A 22,414-nucleotide genomic window follows, 5' to 3' on the forward strand; every position below is an offset into this window, starting at 1 on the left:
CCCCTGCCATGAACAGGGACATCTTCACCAGCTCAGGGTGCTCAGACCCCGTCCAGCCTGGCCTGGGATGTCTCCAGGGATGGTTCATCCACCACCTCTCTGCCCAGCCTGGGCCAGGCTCTCACCACCCTCAGGGCAACAATTTCATTCTATGAAGCCTGAATCTCCGCAGGTCACATCCCCTCCCTGAGCCCCCGGAGCACTCGCTGATCGCAGGGGGTGCTGCCAGTGCAGGGGTGCGGGTCACAGCCCACAGCGCTCCCCGCGTCGCAGCTGCCGGTCCTGCACTGGCTGCTGGGGACGTGCCCACCTTTCCCGGCATCTCCCGCATGGGGACGGGTGGCCGGGAAGGAGCGGGCGGCCAGGCAGGGCTGGGGACAAGCAATGGCACCAGCTGGGGCGCTGCTAACGGGATGAAATGTGCGCAGGGTCCCGGCAGCGCTGTGCCCAGGACAGCGGTGACAGACACCCCGACACCCCTGCCCAAGGCTCGGGAGAGAATCCCACAGCGAATGTCCCTTTGTTGGTTTTATTGAGCTCGCCAGCACCCCCACGGGCAGGGGGGCTTGGCTGGGTGAAGGGGGGGCCGGGGGGCTGAGACCCCACCCGTGCGTGTCCCTGCGTGAATCAACACTGCCACCCAGTGCCCGCCAGCCCCGCTGCAGCCGCCTGTTCCGACACCGGCGGCCAAACAGCTCCAGATTAAAAAACAAGACTTCATTTTCCCGCAAGCAGCCCCCGCCAGCCCGGCCGTTCCTCGGGAAATGCTCGCGTTTGCTCCACGCTCTCTGAGCACCGTGAGTTAAAGCCGACAGGAGGAGCTGCGCGCCGCCGGAGGAGCTCAGGACCGCGGCGTGCGCAGCATCCTCACCCGCCTGGGCACCTCCGTGTTCCCTCAGCATCTCCCCATTCCCGGGTTCAGGCAGCAGCACGGGCAGGGACAAGGGACATCTCCTGTCCCTAGAGCCCAGGTGGCCCTTGAGCACACAAGCCCGTTGTTGGGGCAAGGGGGCAGCAGGAGGCACTGCCCAATTTCCTTCAGCTGGGGCTGGGGGAGCTGAACTCCCCTCCTTGCCCCACAACCTGTCCCTGAGCCTGCCGGGCTGTCACACATCCTGAACCCTGTGTCACCTGGGCCATCCTCTTTTGCAGCGTCTCTGATGCAGCCACAGCCCAGCACTCTCACAGCATCCTTCACGCAGCAGAGCAACATCCAGAACGTCCTCCTTCACAGCATCCTTCACACAGCAGAGCAGCACCCAGAGCATCCTCCTTCACAGCATCCATCACACAGCAGAGCAGCACCCAGAGCATCCTCCTTCACAGCATCCTTCACACAGCAGAGCAGCACCCAGAGCATCCTCCTTCACAGCATCCATCACACAGCAGAGCAGCACCCAGAGCATCCTCCTTCACAGCATTCTTTGCAGCACCCAGAGCATCCTCCTTCAGAGCATCCTTCTCAGCACCCGTCACGCAGCAGAGCGGAGCCTGAAGCTCGGGGGTGGTTTGGGTGCCTGTCTGAGAACGTGGGAGTGTAAAAAGGGTAAACATGAGTATAAAATAATCTCCCTCCGCCTCTCCTCTCACGGTGCTGTGGGCACAGCCGCCCTGGGCCGGCACGCTGGCGTTTGCCAGCCCCCACATCCCTGCTTTCACACCACGGACAATTTGGAGCTGACAGACCAGGGCTTTCAGCATCCCCTGGTGACTCAAACATCTATCTGGGCTGTGAGCAGAGGAAAGCGAACACTCCATCTCACATTTTTCCTGGCAATATACATATCAGTAATTTGAAGATACTAAGTATTTATTTTGGGTGTTTGGGGAAACACATCCATCTGCTCATCGCTGGCACGGGGGGTACCTGCAGCTTCAGGTGCATTTTTGAGCCGTACCGCTGGGCTCAGCATCCCCAGCCTGAGCAGTTACCCCAGCCTGACCCTGCTCAGCACAGCCCGAGCACCCGTGGGCTCGGAGAGAAACGTGTCCCCAGGGCCGCCCTGTGCTGGGGGCACTGGTGCTGGTGCACACCTGGGCGCCAAACCCCGCAGTGCCGGTTTGAATCAGAGGAAAATTCGGAAGTGAATTAAAATAAAGCCAGTTCACCCAGGTCCTGTTCAGAAATCCCTCTGTGTTGTGAGGAGGGGGTATTTCCAGCACCGGTAACTCCTATTAGAAAATGCAATTCAGTAGATAAGCTACTGCAGCTTCGCAGTGAGGTCCAGCAGGGAACCCCCACTGCCCTGAATCCCAGTCATCTGGGGGTGATGGTCAGACCTTAAACCCAGGCTTCTTGCTCTTGGCGTTTTCAAGTTTACCCCAGAAAACTTTCCAAACGACAGGCTGTGGCTGTTGTTGACAGGTACAGGCTGTGGCTGTTGTGCTAAAACCATTTCCAAGATGGAACCAGAGCAGCAGTTGGTTATCGAGGGCAGGGAGGGCAGCGGGTCAGAGGGGCAGCGGAGGGAGGGGAGATGGTGCCAGTGGCCGCCGATGGGGAACCGCTGGCCCAGGGTCCCCAGCCCGTTCCCCTGCACCCGGTGTGATGCTGTTTGCTGGGGGGCACAGGGGCACAGCCACTGCTCCTGCCCCGCTGGGCATCACCCCACACATCCCATCCAGCCTGGCCTGCAAAGGCATTTGGATTTATAAAAAAGACTTAAACTGGCCTAAAAGCCAGCATCCATCACTCACTGCTGGCCGTTTCTGCGTTTCACGTTGTAATTGTAACAAGTGTTGTTGTGGTTTTAAGTTTGTTGTGGGTGAGTGTAAAACAATGCGGTCTCTGTAGCTGCTGTCGTTGTCCTGAAGCAGCAGCAGGTTTGCAGCTCTCTGAGATGCTGAACCCTGGGGACCGGGGTGTCCCCAGAGACCCTGACTCTGCCTGGGCATCCTCTGCCACCAGCATCTCTCCCGGGGACCTGCACAGCACACACATCCCCCAGGGCGGGCAGAGCCACCTGCAACCAGCCCTCATCTGCTGGGATTCACCCCCTCATCTGCTGGGATTCACCCCCTCATCTGCCATGATTCACCCCCTCATCTGCTGGGATTCACCTCCTCATCCTGCTGGGATTCACCTCCTCATCTGCTGGGATTCACCCCCTCATCTGCTGGGATTCACCTCCTCATCCTGCTGGGATTCACCTCCTCATCTGCTGGGATTCACCTCCTCATCCTGCTGGGATTCACCCCCTCATCCTGCTGGGATTCACCTCCTCATCTGCTGGGATTCACCCCCTCATCTGCTGGGATTCACCTCCTCACTTTGCCCTTTCTCTGCTTAAAAAAACACACTAGCTTGTCTTCTGGGAAACCCAGACCTTTGCTGTTTGAAAGGTGAAAGCCTTTCTCTGGTCAAGGGGTGCGGGAGCCAGCAGAAGGACCTGGCAGCGGCACCAGCCACTGGGCAGCAGCACCAGCCACTGGGCAGAGGCACTAGCCAACAAGTAGCAGCACCAGCCACCGAGCAGCGGCACCAGCCACTGGGCAGCAGCACTAGCCACCGGGCAGCGGCACCAGGCACCGGCACCAGCCACCGGGCAGTGGCACTAGCCACTGGGCAGCGGCATTAGCCACCAGGAAACGTCACTAGCCACCGGGCAGTGGCACCAGCCACTGGGCAGCGGCACTAGCCACGGAGCAACGGCATTAGCCACCAGACAGCAGCACTAGCCACGGGGCAGCGGCACCAGGTGCAGCAGGGTCGCCATCCCGTAGGCACAGCACAGTCGGTGCCGGGCCAGCCCAGCAGCAGAGCGGATAATCTTTCAGGCCATACGGCAGCTTGCTGGGGGAGGCACAGGCCGACTGTGGGGAGCCTGATTTTAAAATTCAGCAGATGATAACACGCTGCAAGGCGTACGACACGAATCGCACAGCATCAGATGTGTTTTCCACCGCTCCTGCTACTTTTAGGCAGCATCAGTATCAAAAAGCCTGCGGGAGGAAGGGCTGGGAGCAGGGGGCAGGAGGGGAATATCAAGGCTGGGGAGCAGGGAGGAGCGCGATGGAGCCCGCTGAGTCTCACCCAGCCAGGCTGGCTCTGCCGTGACAGGGGACAACGCTGCCTGGAGAAAGAGCAACCTGAGGGAGGAGGTGCAGCCTTCTACGGCAAATCGGCACAAAACACAAGCTGCAGCACAGCTGCTTCCGTGCTTCAAGCTGTTGTGTGCAGCCCACGGGTGGCTGGAGGAGCCTGGCGAGGTGGGGGATGCTTGCAGCCCCTCTGGGCTCCCCTTCCCTTGGGAGCAGCTGCGGGGGCCCTGCAGCCCCACGCCGAGCTGTCCCCCACTCAGACCAGGGCTGTCCTCCCTTGGGATGCAGCGAGACGCCGCCAGGCAGCTGCCATGGAGACACCCAAAGGCAGTTTTATGGATACACCAAGTTCCAAAACAGACTTTATTCTGGCTGGAAAAGTGCAGCCAATAAATCGACCAAAACAGGGTTTATGCAATTAGTTAGCACTCCGACAACATAAAACAGAGGTTTGGATATCAGTTGAGGAGGTTATTGGGGTGCAGCAGAATGAGGATAATGAGGATCCACAGCGTGCATGCACACACTCACAAGAAACAAACCAGAGCCCTCTGACTCCAGGGTACTCACAAGAAACTATCACTCGCCTGGCTAGGCAAGGACTATGCTCGCCTGGCTAGGCAAGGACTACGCTCGCCTGGCTAGGCAAGGACTACGCTCGCCTGGCTAGGCAAGGACTACGCTCGCCTGGCTAGGCAAGGACACATGCTCGCCTGGTTAAGCAAGGACTTATTCAAGGATATATCCAGTAAATTATTACTCACCCAAACGAGGAGATGAGGCGCTCCCAGTCCCCTGAGCATTGCCCTGGCAGTGACACCAGAGCAGACCCTGCGGTGCTTTATTCACCGGTGCAGGCAGAGACTGGGACACTTGGGGAAAGGTTTTCAACCCCTTTTATTTGCATTTTTAAACACTTTCCCAGAAAGAGACAAATCATGTTGTGCCTTTGGGGTGCTGGTGCCAGCAGAGGTGACAGGATCGGTCCGTGGGGTCCACAAACACCTCAGAAGTGACCACAGCGAGGATGGAGCAGGAAAGGTCACAAAAACACACCTTGTTTCCAAGGGCAGCCAAGCTGCTGTTCCCCAGCTGTGAGGAGCTCCATAGCTGTGTTTTGCTTGAGGCCAAACCCCGGAGGTGCTGGTGCTCCGCCAGCTCAGACAGCGGGGTCCCAGAACCCTGTCCCCCCTCCCTGAGGGTGCCCTGGGCATCACCGGGTATATTTTGACCCAGGCAAAGAGTCTCTTTTCTGCTTTTCCCCTTTTCCAGGGCCCTGCTGGAGGGGCTGCTCAGACACCGCATTCCCCGCGCGCTGTGCTCCCCACGCTGAAGAGCTGCGATCGCTCCCACGTGCGGCGGAGCAGAACAGGCTGGTTGTTCCCCAGGCTCCTTCCTGAACTGCAGGTCGGTTTGGGTTCTGCTGCCTTAGACGGTTACACTTCCCACAGACAGCAGCTCCTCCATTTCCAGGCTGCGCGGCTGCATTGGCTTCTCCCCAGCTCGTGGAAGCCTCTTCCCTCAACTCATGAGTTGGCAATGGGCACAGGATCACAGGATGGTTTGTGTTGGAGGGACCTCCCCAGCTCCCCAGTGCCCCCCTGCCATGACAGGGACATCGTCACCAGCTCAGGTTGCTCAGACCCCGTCCAGCCTGGCCTGGGATGTCTCAGGGATGGTTCAGCCACTGCCTCTCTGGGTACCTGGGCCAGGCTCTCACCACCCTCAGGGACAACAATTCCTTCCGCATACATTTCTCCCCAGCCCCTTGCTGCCTGCAGTAGTGCTGTTGATCGGTACAGACCGTTGTATTTAGTTTTGCATACACAGAATATACCTATTAATAATGCAAAATATCATGTCTTTGCCTTCAGCAAGCATGGGCGAATTCTGCAAAGCAAATGCGGGTCCACATCAGAATGAAATACCTGCTGCATCCTGACGTTCGTGATGGGCTGAACAACTGCTCCACAGCCTGGAGGTTTTAGGACTAAAATATGGCTCCAAATTTGCAGCTCAAAGCTATGGGTATTTGAATTTCGTCTCCAATTAAGTAAAGCACTCAAGCATGCACTTAACTCTAATGCTCAAGTAACATCACTGAAAGCAATATCATTTTTCTACTTCAAAATGCACAGGACTTGAATTTCTAACAGCACCGCCTAGGAACACAACCTGCTGTACGCACGCCGTGACAGGGGAAAAAACAAGGGGGGTTTCTGTCCCCTAGAGAATCAAAGGGCACCCGCTACTTCTCTTCTAGTTAAACACGGCTCTTCCCATTCTGAAAAGCTCAAGTTTTGAAACAAGCCCTTTCCTTTCCCCCCACATTCCCCAGCCCCCGCTGTCACCACCCTCACCCGCAGTGTCACCTCCGGAGGGGCTGGGGAGCGGGGACGGCACCGGCTCAGCCATTACCCTTCTCGAGGACACCGGGCAGAGCAGAGAGCTGAGCCAGGTGAGCCCTCTTCATTAGCCACTGACAGTTCATAGGATTTACAGATATGGGCCTGGACTAAGTCACGTAAGATGTTTTTCCACTAATTGTTATTAGAAACACACCACACTGATGTGATGTTTGTTTCAGTTAGGTTCCCACTCATTCACAGACCAGGCCAAGCACATTCACACATCCCATGCACTAGGGGGCGGTTTTCCAGCCCGAGATACCATTCTCACGAGTCTGGGCTGTAACTCTTTACAATTATGAGAAACGTACTTGAACACAATCTGTCCAAGGCCTTTTCTTTTTTGCTATGATCTAATTACATTAGTATTTCTTTGACTGTCCAGATGGTCATGTTAGTGCTGATCTTCCTTTACCATCCAGGCGGCTGGAACCGCACACCTTGCTTTCCCACAAGGGTCTGGGCAGGGGGAGCCGCTTGCCCACCGCAGCTGGTGGAGCCGGCGTGCCCCAGGGTAAACGGCCTTTTCCTAGACCGCAGCTCTGCTAACCAAGAAAATCAGGAAACGCAGGGCTGTCTGATCTGTGTGGAGTTAGAAATGCAGCACGGCTGATGAGAGGGCCAGAACAGGGCAGAGGATCACAGCGGTGTTTTCCAAGGAAGAGTTAAATTAAACCTTTATGTGCTGAGAAACAGGAAAGCGGTTCTGAGGAGCAGAGCCCGGTGTGTTCCGTGGGGCAGAGCGCTGGTGCAGGAGCAGAGCCCGGTGTGTTCCATGGAGCAGGGCGCTGGTGCAGGAGCAGAGCCCGGTGTGTTCCGTGGGGCAGAGCGCTGGTGCAGGAGCAGAGCCCGGTGTGTTCCATTAAGCAGAGCGCTGGTGCAGGAGCAGAGCCCGGTGTGTTCCATGGAGCAGGGCGCTGGTGCAGGAGCAGAGCCCGGTGTGTTCCGTGGGGCAGAGCGCTGGTGCAGGAGCAGAGCCCGGTGTGTTCCATGGAGCAGGGTGCTGGTGCAGGAGCAGAGCCCGGTGTGTTCCATGGAACAGAGCGCTGGTGCAGGAGCAGAGCCTGGTGTGTTCCATGGGGCAGAGCGCTGGTGCAGGAGCAGAGCCCGGTGTGTTCCATGGAGCAGGGTGCTGGTGCAGGAGCAGAGCCCGGTGTGTTCCATGGAACAGAGCGCTGGTGCAGGAGCAGAGCCCGGTGTGTTCCGTGGGGCAGAGCCCGGTGTGTCCCGTGGGGCAGAGCCCGGTGTGTCCCGTGGGGCAGAGCCCGGTGTGTTCCATGGGCAGAGCGCTGGTGCAGGAGCAGAGCCCGGTGTGTTCCATGGAGCAGGGCGCTGGTGCAGGAGCAGAGCCCGGTGTGTTCCATGGAGCAGGGCGCTGGTGCAGGAGCAGAGCCCGGTGTGTTCCATGGAGCAGGGCGCTGGTGCAGGAGCAGAGCCCGGTGTGTTCCATGGGGCAGAGCGCTGGTGCAGGAGCAGAGCCCGGTGTGTTCCGTGGGGCAGAGCCCGGTGTGTTCCGTGGGGCAGAGCGCTGGTGCAGCAGCAGAGCCCGGTGTGTTCCGTGGGGCAGAGCCCGGTGTGTTCCATGGAGCAGAGCGCTGGTGCAGCAGCAGAGCCCGGTGTGTTCCGTGGGGCAGAGCCCGGTGTGTTCCGTGGGGCAGAGCGCTGGTGCAGCAGCAGAGCCCGGTGTGTTCCGTGGGGCAGAGCCCGGTGTGTTCCGTGGGGCAGAGCGCTGGTGCAGGAGCAGAGCCCGGTGTGTTCCGTGGGGCAGAGCGCTGGTGCAGGAGCAGAGCCCGGTGTGTTCCGTGGGGCAGAGCGCTGGTGCAGCAGCAGAGCCCGGTGTGTTCCGTGGGGCAGAGCCCGGTGTGTTACATGGAGCAGGGCGCTGGTGCAGGAGCAGAGCCCGGTGTGTTCCGTGGGGCAGAGCGCTGGTGCAGGAGCAGAGCCCGGTGTGTTCCGTGGGGCAGAGCGCCGGTGCAGCAGTGTGAGCGGTGCTGGAGCCCAGCGCCGGCCCGCGGGCAGCACGGCTGCAGCTGCACAGATCTGTCTTTACTGCATGCACCAAAGGTGGGCTCAGAAATGCTATTTTTTTTTAAATAAAGCACTTTCTTTTTTTTCCCCATCTCTAGTTAATATTACACAGCTAAAACCCCCTAAGTTATCCTCCTCTCTCCATTATTATTCCGGGCCATCCCTAAAGTTAAGGTGAGTGTATTAAGCACCCTCAGGACCCAGAGGGCCACCCCAGCGCTGTGCAGTGCTGCCCAGTGCTGCTGGAGGTCAAATGCTATGCAAAGTGTTTGTGTTTTTCTGACACAGCCTTACTTTTTCTTAAATGGATAAATCTTTACACTAAAATAAACTGGTGGGAATCCTCACCCGCCCTGTCTGCTTGCCAAACGTGTTCTGAAGTATAAAACCTGATTCTATGACTTAAGAACGACACCAGTGTGTAAGGGAAACCTTCAGAACTAGGGAAAGCTCAAACTAAGTCCTTGATGGCTGTTACCTCAAAGTGTTTTGTTAACATAGTATTTTTTTTCTCCAAGAAACCCACTTTAATATTTCCCTTTTGTAGCAGCTTCGGCACAACTCGCACTTTAACAGGCGGTGTTCTCACAGCCTACACGATGACAGGTTTTCTGGGCAGCGTTGCTGAGCACCAGCACTGAACGGCATCTCATGCAGCAGCCACCAGAACCTGAATTCAGGCCTTGGGCAAGAAAGCCAGTTCAGCACAGCACACTAATGTACAAAAATTAACCATTTCTGATTGTATTTAGATGAAGCCAGGAAAATACTGATTTCCTGGCACAACTGCCAAGACTTAAATTTCCAGAGAAAGGGGTACCTGGTGGTACTTCATGGAAACCATCACCCCAAGTGAAACCACTGCCTACCGCGTGGATGTGAAGGGCTGTAAACGCTAAACTAAGATTATGCACCTGCGAAGCCCTTTGGCCTGAACAGCCCATTCTCTGCAGCCACTCAGTGATGCTGCGTCTTCACCAGGAGCTTTCTGAGCACCAAGAACACGGGCACACAGGTTTGTGTGTTCCTGCCATGGCAGCGATTCATCAGGGAGGCGACAGTTACAGCCACAGGGACAGATGGGGAACAACAACCCACGCACTGAAATCCTCTTCCTCGTGAGCTTCTAATAATGAGGTATCGTCGCTTTGGAATAACAACTCACAAAGCTGTTCCTGTGTGAGAATACTCAAGCTACAGCATTATTTACATCCACCAAAACCAAGTGTAACTAAGTTTTCGCTCAGGTTTATTTACTAAATCGTTTCACATTCAATGGAATAGTTACAATACTTACAGAGCATTATCACAAGAGCAAACGCATTGAGAGCGCTCATAGAGACCCAGAACGCAGGTTACGGTTATTTTCCTGTTGAACTCAACTGCGGCTTTTGTAAACAAGAACAAAACCAGAACGCTGCTAAAAAAGATGGACACATAGAAACACTCTACGTACACAAAGCTACATATATTACTTTATACTCCCAACCAAAGCACTCTGGTCAAGTCCGAGTACAATTTGGTATTCTCTGTACAATTATGAAATCCCGCTAAAAATTATAGTTACCCTTGGGTTTAAAATACAGCACAGCGCATAAGGCAAAAAAATAAGAATTATCATCCAGTTCTTGGAGTTGAGTTGGATATCAAGAATTTAAGGCAAGCTTGGACATTTTGCATTGTTTCATATAGTGAATGGGGACTTACGAATGGGAAATCCACAGAGTAACACGCTACGTCCCAGGAAAAGCTGCTGTAACCGTGCTGGCCACGTGTGCCCTCCACAAGTTCCAGCCAGACTTTCTGAAAGCAAAGCACCCCTAGTGGAGAGGCCGGCAGGGAGCTCACAGACAAACCTGAACTGAACAGAGCAGAAATTCAGCATCTGTATGTACACATAGAAACTCAGACCCATTTAAAGTGCTTCACAGATAATTTTGAGTGATTCAGAAAGAGAACTGGATGATAACTTACAGTTGTATGACATCTTGGTTGAAGGTCCTTAATTTTAAAACTGCGAGACAGACAACACAAGGAGGGTATTGTTCTTTAAACGCAGATTTAAACTGGTTGTCGCGTCTGATCTTTGCTAACCAAGCACTTCAGTGAACGGGACCAGGAGCACCCGGAACAGCAGATGGCATGACTGCGGTGACACGACCCCGATGCTGATACACCGCTCGATCCATCTCTAGCTAAACCCCTCATCTAATACCAGCAGTACATTATACTGGGTATTTTCCCCATTCTGCAGACCAAGCCTGTGCATTCAAAAATTGTTGCTGCTGCTCTGTCAACCGGAGCGACACCACAACACGGCTCCATTGCTATGGGCTCACCTGACACGGCCACGGCCCAGGAAACGAGAGGAAAACCTGGTGCAGTTTTAAGTGCTTTGACTTCCATAAATGAGAGATGTTTCTAGAGACTGAATAACCATCCACACCACCCTGACCTGTGGATTTGTTTGTTCTGATGAAGTCAAAACGGTTTCTACACCTTGCACCGCTTTCTACTAACAGTTCCCATCAGAACATCTCGGTGAGCATCATCCCACATGGAATCCCAGTGGCCTTGAGCTCCAGAAGGTTCAGTACGTACCAAACTGTTTGGAAAGCCTCCGATCAAAAGAGAAGTTAATGCCTCTTATTAAGTAAAGAATTTATATATATTTTTTTAATATTTGTTTGTCAAGCATCTTTATCTCAGGTGTATATGGGAAGATACAGTAATTGATGGCATCTCTGGAACAGTGAGAAGTGAAACAGGACATGGAAACATTCAGCTTGTGCCTCCACCTGAACGGCAGGAGAGGGTGGAAACATCTCCCCCAAACCTCCCACGTACAATCATTTCACTACTTGAGCCCTATCAGAGTCACCAGAATAATCCAATTACGTTATTATTGCTATAGAACTAGAATCCTTAGCGAGTCAAATAAACTGCATTGAAAATGCTGACATTGTTAATTTGATTTGCTTTTAAAGTCCTACTTAATCCTAGCAAATGTGAAGAATGTGTGCAGGAAGTTATAGGTGTGCAAACACCTATAAATAATGTCTATAAATAACGTTTTACGGTGTAAACACCCCCGTGTTTCTGACTGTTTAAAATCCGAACGTCGGCGTCCGGAAGAACGAGGCCCATCCATCACCCCCGGCCCGGCCGGAGCAGCTCTGCAGGAGCTCACCGTAAACCACCTGCACCCAAACCTCCTCAGCGTACTTACCGAGACATGGCTTGTAAAGCAACTATTGGAAATATTATTGCACCTTCCAAAATAATACTATATGGGCTTGAAAAACAAGGGGAAACAAACATGAATTTAACATGTTAAAACAAAGGGAAAATAACCCTGGAGGCAGAAAAATTCTTCAGTACCAGGCCTGGCAATACATGTACAGACAACAAAACAGAAAGTCAAGACAAGCATGGTTCCTAGCTAAAATCAGACAACAAACTAAAGCATTCTAAATCAGCTAAAACTCATATTTATTCACTCATCTATTTTAGAGAAGGGTCATAACCTACCGCGTCACTTTCTATTTCTCTGCCCAAATTCTCACTAAGTTCAGTGCTATCACAAAGCGGTGTCGTTAATGACAGGAGCGGACCCTCAGCACCGGTTCCTCACACAGGACACGCTCTGGGGACGAGCAGCTGCGCCCCGAGCTTCTCACCCGCTGCAGCTGGTGGGAGAGGCAAGACTGCGAAAAACCCTGGACAGGATCGCACTGGTCACTCCCTATTGATGAGAATAAGGACAAAAATGTAGATATTCTGAAGAAAAAAAAAGTAACAGAGAGCTCAGCGAGTACGTTGTGTTACTCTTGGCAGTTTTCATAGGCACGAATGTATCAAGTGAATAAGAACGAAAACCAGCAGAACACTCAAAACGCCCCTGCTGTGCGCACACCGCACCCAACTCGAACAGCCGCGCGCTGAGTCCCGCCTGTAGCACCATGGGGGTATCTGCACGCTCTGAGAAAGCAATCAGACATGCCTGTAAAAAAGAAACTGATACGGAATATGGACACAAGTGTGCTTGGGAGAAGGATGGGATGGATCCATTTCTGAGTGTTTGTTTTATATCGTGCTATGAATGCTGCTGTGGCATCTTCTGATGTATTATTGACATTTTTCCTTGTGTTACCATTGAACACACAGAGCTGACCAGCAAGACGAGGTCCTTTAAGCCCCCACTATTTATCCACAAAAAGAAAGTATCAGGGAAAGTACAAAACGTGATTTCATCAGATCCAAAAATTTTGTGAAGAGGCAATAAATTTGCCTTGCAAATGTCTTTAAGTCGTTACTAATTACCATCCCAACCCTCCTACCAGTACGTGGGTGGCAAAGGGGAGTGTGCAGGCAACATACTATGGCATTTATTATTTACAAATCTTGAGATCCAGAAACAAGGCAGCCCTTTAGTTACGGTTCATAAAAAACATCATGAAGCACTGGCATTTCTGCATTCTGAAGACCCAGCCAGACGAGTGTCGGCAAACGGCGCGGCCCCACGGCGCACTCGCCCACCTCCCAGCCCCAGCACAGGGAGCTTCACGCTCAGGGTAGACAGGAGGAAGAGAGAAGGCTCTAGAAGTGAAAGGGTTAGATACACGGTGAGTTTTCTAACCACATCCCAGGCATGTACAGCACTCTCTCAAATTCACTGCCATCACCAGGGCGCGATCTAAACCCAGCTGGTGATGAGCTTTCCGTTCCTTCTGCCCGTGTCGCTGAAGGAACAAAGGCCAATTACCGGAAGAAAACAAATCCTTCCTCATGTCAATCCCAACTCCACCGCGTTCCTCCAACCTTCCAGCTCCGGCAAACGCAGCTCACGGTCTCTGCCAGCGGGGTTCATTTTCAAGCACGTTAAGCTCCATCTTTGCATCAGGTCCACAAAGTCCTACTTTTCATCAAAGTGCGGTCAAACCAAAATTGCATCGACAGTACATCATCCCTGCGGAGTCCAGCCAGGTGTCCGCGATGGGATCGTACTTCTGGACAGTGTTCAGGTAGGACGACCCCGAATGGCCTCCGACCACGTACAGGTAGTTATCAATTACGGCTGCGCCAACGCCTGCGGGGAACAAGAAAAAAGTTGGTGTGGCAATAAGTAGTAATTCTGACCCTAAGCTGAGCAGTCTCCCCCAGCCCAGAAGCTGAGCAGGTAAGTTCTCACAGCCTCTCCTTCTCTGGGCTGTCTTTAAAGCAAATGGGTGTAAATGAAGAGCCTGTCTCTGTTCAGGTGTTACACTCCTTTTCAACTCTTCTCACACACCTTCCTGGGACAAAACAACGCTCTTCTGTCCCAATGCCCCTTGTCAGGGAGACAGAAGATGCACCACTGAGTCTCAACATAAAGTACAACAGAACAGTTACTGCAGAATTGCTGACACTCACTCAAAAGTAACAAAAAAATAAAAGGTAGGGTAGAAATATTACTTCATATTATTTTTGTTACAGCTCAGTATCAATAAACCAGATGCTAATTAAATTAGAGAAATCAATACTTTCACAAAGCTGATCTAGTGATCTTTAGTCCAATTCACAGACAAAGGACAATGCTCTGCAGACAAGTCAGTGCAAATCCACTGCAGCTGCTGTCGGGTCAAACGACAGTTTCTTTCTGAAAGGAGGTCCCAGTGAACCGCGGAGAGTCCTGCACGTCCTACCTGTTCTGGGCTCCTTCATGGGTCGACACACAGTCCACTGATTTTGGTGAGGATCGTATCTCTCAATGCTCGATAAGTGAGACACACCGTTGTGTCCACCTACTACAAAAATGAAGCCCAGCATGACACCGACACCAAAGTTGATTCGTTTGTCAGCCATCGAAGCCACTGTCTCCCACGAGTTCATACTTGGATCGTAGCGCTCCACGCTGCAAAGACAAACAGCTTGTCAGGCTTGGATTTTAGTGACATTTGAATTTCACTCCACAAGAAACCAGCATTTGTCGGAGGTACATGTAGTTCTGCCAACCAGTATTACACACTCAGGAAAAACGCAACACAAAGAGAAAGGGCCTGAGCTGATGGAAAACTCTGTAGTGTGGTGGCTTTGTATCACCCAACGTAGCACACAAGAAACTAAAGCCAGTGATATCACCTATGAAGCATCAATCGCATCCCAGTGTCCTTCGACAACAAGCAGCGTTGCCAAAAAGCAGTTTTAACATATTTCATCCTGACACAGTGACTGTAGTTCAGTCGCATCTCCGATGTCCTCGTGCCACTACCCTGGGTCCTCAGGTGACAGATGGAAACAAAGCGACATTTTTCAACGCTGGCTTCAGAACTGAGAGCTCTTTCAAGGGTGACTGCTGCTGCTTATAAAAAAAGCAACTCATGCAAAACTGAACACAATGCAGATCTGAAGTCTATCTATTTGTATCAAAAGCTTCCTGGAGGCTTGCCTGAAAATAACACACAGAGAAGAAAACATGTGGAGAGCATCTCTCTCCAGAAAAGCAGTACAGAGGGCGCTGATCAAAACACTAAGAACAGAAAAGGCCTTCAGGATAAAATGAAAATTAATTATAATCATTATTTTTTTAACCACCAGAGCTGCACGATGGTCATTGACACACACACGGAACTAACCCTTTGCTTCACAAACCATTTCATATAAATACATGTACAGACAGTAAGTGCAGTTAATGATTAATGCAATGTTGTCAGACTACACTGTTAAACAATCAATGCATCCCTTCCCATAAGCAAGATTTTCATTTTCATTCTTTATTCAGCTATTTAGGCTTGTAGCTGATTCATTTGCTTCCTGAAGGACACACGGCTCATTTGTTCCTATTGACTTGAAGAGTACAAATGATTTCTTTGCATAACTGAAGGCCCCTGTCCACCCACAGAGCGATGCGGAACAGAGCAACTGAAGAGCGTGTCGGTACCACGGAACCTCTTTGCAAACGCGAGGTCTGAAGCAGCCTGCGCCTCCCCAGGAGACACATCACTGTAAGATTCCACCTGAGGTATAGATTTGTTTTGTGTACACTGAGAAAGAAAAAAAGTCCTATTAATTTCAAGCTGGTGTTTTCAATGTTAGAGCTGACCATGCATGCCTGTATTCAGCAGGCTGGCGGTACAAGACTGGTGCCGAGCAAGCCGGTCCTGAGAGCCGCGGAACCGCCGCGCAGCACCGCGACACGCAGGAGCGCGCTGCACAGTCACCCGCTCGGGGCTCTGCAGTGGGGTGTCTTGCACCACCTTGCTTAGTTATATGCACATATGTCTTTGTCTTTACCCTTTTCCCTTCTAAAGGGTTTAAAAACAAACCAAACTCTCAAACAAACCAGCCCTGAGCTGGAACACACAAAGGTAAGTAAAAACAATGATTTCCCAGTTGAATTATCAGACTGATGCTGCAGAACAAGGATTAATGAGGCCCACTGTGGATCACCGATCTTAAAATATTTTTGTAATTGGCTGCTGAACACAAGCTCAACAGTGAGTTTTGCTGATTTCAAGCTTACAGCATCAAGCTCCACGCATCAGAAGCACGTACCTGTTCATGTGGGCTGGACCATAACCACCAATGGCGTAGATCATTCCGTCCAAGACAGCTGCAGCAAAACAGCTTCTTGTTTTGTTCATTGGGGCCACCAGCTGCCACTCCTTCACTTTGGGAATGTATTTCTCCACCGTTCGTAAATAAGACTGCCCATCGTAGCCACCCAAGGCGTAGAGTTCTCCCGCCAGAACCACCACTCCCAGGGTACTCCGGCTCTCAAACATCCTTTCCAGAGACGTCCACGTGTTCGTGTCAGGGTCCCAGCACTCCACGGAATTCTCGTGCTTTCGGTAACTGATGCCTTGACACACGTGGGTTGCAATCCCTCCTACAACATATAACTTCTGGTCTAGGACAGATACTCCAAATTCATAGCGGGGAATGCTAAGAGGTGCCAGGCCTATCCAGGAGTCATTCTGAGGAAAATACATTTCAACACTGGAAAAGAAAAACAAAGATTCTGTGAGCAAATCGAACCTTCTGGAGCTCTGTGACGCGCACACGGGCATCAAGGAACAGTCTTAAGATTATTATATGTCCTGAATGAAGTTTGCTGTTCCTTCTAACAGCCCAAACATCAGCTGAAATCAAATGCAGTTACTGTTCTAAAGAGCTAAAACCCCAGGGCCCCACAGCGAACACTGTGATGCAGCAACACAGCCAGGAGCCACGGCACGGAGAGCTGAAAGCACGGGCAGGACAGCGCCACGGCCAACGCGAGGGGAGACAGCACGGCAGCTCTTGGGGACAGGGGTGACTGGGGTAAGCTGAACACACAAACCGCAGGGATACACAGGGTAAAGTGAAAAGCAAAACGTCAAAACAGCCAGAGATGGGAGAGAGCAAAAGAGACAATTACAGAGGAGAAAGCACAAGTCTATATATATTTGCAAACATACATTTAGAAAGTACCATTTGCAGTTTTACAAATACCTATTTCACATGCGCTGTATAATTTAAATGAAATGTCAAAGTAGAACAGACTAATTTGGAAAGCCTGTTTTCAAAATCCTGCTTATTTGCATTTTCTTTCAATTATACTCAGTGTTAAAATATGGTGGATCTAGCCTATCACATATAAAGTCTAGTCAATCTACATAAATAGTTTAGCGATTAAATTACTTAAATGATTTAAAAGAATAGCTGGTACCCAGGAGATCTGATCTGTTCAAGCACGCGAAGGCCCTGGAGTGCTGGCAGCAGGGCCGCGAGACACCCGCGCCCACTTACACACAGGCTATACTAAATATATCCTGAGGAATCTTGTCATTATGAAGCAGCAGCTGACTCTACGTGAAAATAAAACAGCCCTCCTGCAAGTACAAACGAAAAGCAGAAGGAGAATAGTGGAATTAAGGTTTCCTAATTCCCAATTTTAATTGTATTAGGAAGTGTTTGTTTAATCCATCTGTGACTTTTTTTGGTATGTCAAGAGCAACTGTTTAAACTTAAGTATGAACTGAAACAATAGCTTAAGAAAGACTAATATGAATAATGAATTAAGGAAGAGGAAATTCCTGTCTGCTCTAAAACATGGTTAATTGCAGTAAAGAGAATTATTGTTTTAAAAAAAAAAAAATCAAAATACTTTGGTATGTTATATGACCACAGTCATTGAAGAAGCTGTCGAAAAACAGAGCTGAGGAATCCCAGAGGCCTACTTTATTTGCTCAAATAGTCTTTTTATTAAACACAAAACGTGTTTACTTTTTAAATCTATAAACCAAACCACGCCCAGCCTCCAACATCTACTTCAGTATCGACCCCTGTTATTGTGAAAGTTAACTTTAATAACTTTGACAACATATCTAAGCAGAGGGAAGAAGAACATGCAGATCTTCCCAGGTTTCTCAGGGTATGTGTGTATCTGCAAGCACGGAACTGGCACAGAAAATAACATCTCTGAGTAAAACCTCATCCCGCATGCAGCTGTGGAACCAGGCTGGGCGGTGTGTCCCAACACCAAAACCACTATACGTGGACGTGTAAGTAGGAATATACATGCAGAGCCACACAGGGTTTCACTACCGCTTCTGGAAATGTTAATACAATGTTATAAGCCAACCCAACCACACCCGTATGGGAAGAGAACTGTTCTATTACATTCCTTTGCTCAGCTGATTCGCCCCGGTGATGTACTCCAGTACTGCAGAGGACATTCGTGTTGCAAACTGGGCACAGAACGAGGGGCACTTACCCGTTTCTGCCAGCACAGACACGGACACCTACTCAGCAGTGCAGATTAAGGCCGCAATTACACTGATCAAGAACGTGACACTGCTAAGAATTACCTCTTCACTCCTCTCGGATTTAAATCTATTTTCATTCCAAGGGCTTTCGAGTTATCAGGAAGCATATTTGTCATACTAAGCTAAATTTTATTATTTGATTGTTCTGGAATAACAATAGATCAGGGAAAAATTATGTAAAATGAGAAGACCTGGGAGGGTAAAGAAGTAGCATGCAGACTTATATTAATCACTTTTATTAACCAAATTCTCAATGAACAGAATTAAAATAAGATTGTACAGCTATTTGTGTTGGCACAAACAAAACCCTGTAACACTGAAGATTACTCACGAAATCAAAAAGCATTTTGAACTCAGTGCTCGTCCGTGTTCAAAAAAGCCCTAGTTAAGAGTTCTCGTGACAGAAAAGCAGTAACCACAGTCCTGCAAACCACAGCTCTCCAACGGCTGCCTGAGCCCCGACCCAGGACAACAACAAACACGCACCAACACCGCACTACTCAAGTTCTGCAACAACTTTACTGCTACTTACCTTTCCAAACACGCAAACAGCCCAGCTTTTCCTCCCACAGCACAAAGAACCTTAGGAGCACAGCGAGGTCGCGTCATCAGCATGGTCTGGTGGGACAGTCTGTGTTCGGGCATGAAGTGGTATTTTAGGGCCTCGTTTAGCAGATGTTTACACGTGTGGTCATCACGAATGAGATGGTTCGCTTCGTATAACCGCGTAAGAAACTTAACGCTCAGCAGCGGCAACCGCACACAATGCAGCAGCTGCGCTAAGTACTTCTGCCGCTCCTGCACGTCGTATTTGATCCAGGACTCTAGTGCATAAAAAACAGTTTCTTCTGTCACGACATTCAAGCAGTCATTGGAAACAATTTCATCCAACTCTGAATGCGTAAGCTCAAAAAATTCTTCCGTCTGACAAACATCTTCAAAGTTTTGACAGATGTACTTGTTAGCAGCCAGGTAGAGGTCGTGGCAGCCGTAGGTCTCTGCAAAACGAGAAATCCCGATGCAGTTGCCAGGGTCGAGCTGGCTTTCGAGAAACGCGCAGCACTCCTTCACGACCAGTTTGATCTGCAGCAGGTTGGCAGCCGGAAGAAGCGACTCGACCGTGTCTTGCGAGATGAAGACGGTGCCGGTGTAGGCGTACTCCACGATGGCCTGCAGAGCCGCCTCGTCCACGCACTGGAACTCCACCTCCGCGTTCTCCTTCTCCGACAGGTTCCCGGTGAACATGGCTTTGAAGTAGGGGCTGATGCTGGCGAGCACCACTTTGTGGGCGTGGATCTTGACATCGCCCACCCGCAGGATAATGTCACAGAGCTCGTGATGCTGGCGAAGGAGGTTCAAGCCTTGCAGGAGCTGTTCGGAATGCAAGTGGGTTAAGTTGGCGAGCATGTAGGTTGGAGACGACTGGTCCATCTGTGACAAACAGAATTTTTCACGCGTTACTCAGGGCTCCAGCTCTACAGCTTCATTACTCATGTTACTTCGACATGCCACACATAACATTTAAAAAATATTTTTCCATTTTTGCTTTTATCTTAATTAGGTTTATTACTTTCCAATTTACTTTTTCAGTCCTTGTGCACTATGCTTTTTCATGCAAGTTAAATCCAGGACAATCAAATGTTTATTAATAGCGTATGCTATATTAATCTTTGACTTAAAAAAATCCAAATCATACCAATCCAAAACACCCCCCCCCCTCCTTTTTTTTTTCGTTATGGAGTAAAATGCATATTATCTGAAGTGTTGAATACACGATAAGATTCTACATCAGATATGTGAGAGAACTGAACAGGGACTGAAATAAAGCTAAACAGAGATAAATAAAGAGTAGAACTGGCTTGCGTGAGACAAAGTTTTGGAAGTTCTGACAGCCCTTTCTGCCGCGGACGTCCCAGCCTGCCCGGCGCGGCTGTGGGGCAGGCAGCCCTGCCGTGCTGCCCCACGCAGCAGGGACCGGCTCCCTGTCCCACTGCACAAAGAGGCAGAAAAGTCCCACAGAGCCCCACGCTGCAGCTCCACAAAACCCCCAAACGCTTCTTCTAAAAAGGTTTAGGTTGCATCTCGAGAACTGAAAGCAGTACGATACCTGCTCTAATTTCAGACTCATGAAAATTCCAGCAGTGCTGCCCACCACCACCTGCTGGAGAAGCATCTTAGCTCTTTATTGACACTGAATTATTATACCAGGGAGAGGGTAGAGGGCGTGAACATGTCACGATCCTGGACCACAAGGAGATGTAACTATTGTTCTACATGGCAACCACCCAACTCCTGAACTGAAAAGCTGATTTAATTGTGATTTGCTAAATGACTACGCAAACTGCAACATCTCACTTCTTTTATCGTTACTAAGAAGTTCATCATTTTTGCAGCTCCTTAACTGTCATGTAATTTGCAGTGAGCCCACTTACAAAGTGCTTAATCTGAAAGAATAAAATTAGTTGCCAACAGAACATAATAGCACTGACAGAGAACTGAAGGCTTAGAGCTAGGGATAGAAAACCTCTTATCCACTAAAAGATAAGCTCATCCCTCTCCTATTATAACCTCATATTGGAAGAAAAAAATCTCTAAAAGAAAGTATTTTAAGCAGATCTGCAAAAGGCAAGATTCCATACAACATTTTCTACATAATATTTTTGCAGCACAAATTACATGGTGGGGGGGAAAAGAGCTGTTCAACAGCTAAGCCACTTTATTTTCCTTCTGTGGCTGTGCTCAGTTCATAACTTATTGTGCGTATATGCAAAAATCATAAAACACAAGGCAACACCACATGGCAGGAAAAAGAAATGGATACAGTTCAGATGCAAAAACCCATAAAAACAATTCTAAATAATAACTGTTAAGCTATTCCACAAAACCAAAACTTTCGGCGGCAGCTGGGCAGAGCTGTCTCCTGCTGCGCCTCGCTCACCTCCTGCGCGGCGATGCGCGTCACCCCGCGCGTTTGCAGGGGTTTGCTTTATTGCTGAACGAGAAATCAGCAGCTGCAACACCAACCAGCCCTGAAGAACGTAATCTAGGAAACGGTTTGCGCCCACAACGCTAATCAAACGGGGCTCTGGGCTATCAGATCCTTGCCACAGCCAGCAGGTAACACTTATCTGGGACAGTAGGGAGATAATGGAAATCAAAGGGCTAACCAGAAATGTAAATAACTAAGCTCGCTTACTGCAGGTATTTTCTCTTCTAACCCCCCGGTCAGTGAGGGAGCACTCGGCATTTCCCTCACACGAAAGCAGCAGGAAGAGCCGCTGACACATTTGTGCTCAGGGCAGAACTGAAGCGCTCGCCAGTTCCTCATTTCGGCTGCAAAACGCTCGCGGGCAACAAGCGGCGGGGCGGGTTGTGCCCGTCCCGGCTCCGAACCCGAGAGCTCCGCACGGCGCACACCGCCAAACCCGCCTCTGCACGCCAAAAAACCCGCAAGAAATCACTTCCCAGCACCAACTGCCTTGTGGTGAAATGTCACGCTCCCCGCGTCCTTGTGCGGCAGCTCCAGCCCGGCCCGTTCCCCGGGGCAGGTCCCCGCACGCCCGCGCCCCCAGCCGCCGCCCGCCACACACCGAGCGCGGACACAGCCCCCCCGCCGCCCCGCGAACGGCTGCGGGACCGTCCCGGCCAGCGCGCGGGGCCGGGCGGGCCGCTCTGACCTGCGGGCGGGGGCACAGGCCGCGCCGAGGCCCGGCCCGCCGAACCGCCGCTCGCTTCACTCCGCTCCTCCGCCAGCGCCCGGCAGCGCGGCGTCACTTCCGGGCGCTACCGCCCCGCGCCCTCTGCCAATCAGGGCCGGGGAAGCGCCGCGCACCCACAACCCCCGGGCCCGGGTGGTGCCACTTCCCACACCGCGGGAGGGGGAGGGCGTGCCTCCGCTTCACCGGCGGCGCAGCCCAGGCACCTCCCGCTCCCGCCCCGCGGCTCTCGGGTGTGCAGCGGGGCATCCGCGCTCCGCAGCGCTGGGGGCGACGTGAAGGAGCAGTCAGACCTACGACGGTCCCCCCCGCCCGCCGCGCCGTGGGCGGTGCCGCGCAGGCGCGCCGCGCGCCGGCCCCTGGCGACAGCGGTGTTGTGGCGCGCGGCGTTGCCGGGGCGGGTGCGGCCGCCCATGGCCGCGGCTCCAGCGCT

At 51.4% G+C, this 22,414-nt stretch overlaps 2 protein-coding genes across 3 annotated transcripts in view; one reads left to right on the forward strand and one right to left on the reverse strand.

Moving 5' to 3' along the window:
* Positions 1-9,690: 9,690 nt before the first annotated feature.
* Positions 9,691-22,264, reverse strand: KLHL28 (kelch like family member 28). Of its 2 annotated transcripts, none has more exons than XM_082057565.1 (5): positions 21,943-22,264; positions 18,798-19,696; positions 16,011-16,454; positions 14,162-14,370; positions 9,691-13,566 (listed from the first exon to the last, which is right to left on the reverse strand). In XM_082057565.1, exons 2-5 carry the CDS (start codon positions 19,694-19,696, stop codon positions 13,403-13,405), a joined length of 1,716 nt encoding a protein of 571 aa, XP_081913691.1. In that variant the 5' UTR covers positions 21,943-22,264; the 3' UTR covers positions 9,691-13,402. The 2 variants fall into 2 exon arrangements, with proteins under 2 accessions (XP_081913691.1, XP_081913690.1); XM_082057564.1 differs by lacking the exon at positions 21,943-22,264 and adding an exon at positions 21,462-21,798.
* TOGARAM1 (TOG array regulator of axonemal microtubules 1) overlaps positions 21,755-22,414 on the forward strand; it is a gene marked incomplete at its 5' end in the record, with an annotated part of 33,734 nt that continues 33,074 nt past the window's right edge. The window contains 2 exon segments of the mRNA XM_082058339.1: positions 21,755-21,776; positions 21,961-22,413. Of these exon segments, the coding sequence (XP_081914465.1) occupies positions 21,755-21,776; positions 21,961-22,413 (475 nt within the window).

This window comes from Streptopelia decaocto, assembly GCF_964273445.1.
Source record: "Streptopelia decaocto genome assembly, chromosome: 7".
Classification (NCBI taxonomy): Eukaryota; Metazoa; Chordata; class Aves; order Columbiformes; family Columbidae; genus Streptopelia; species Streptopelia decaocto.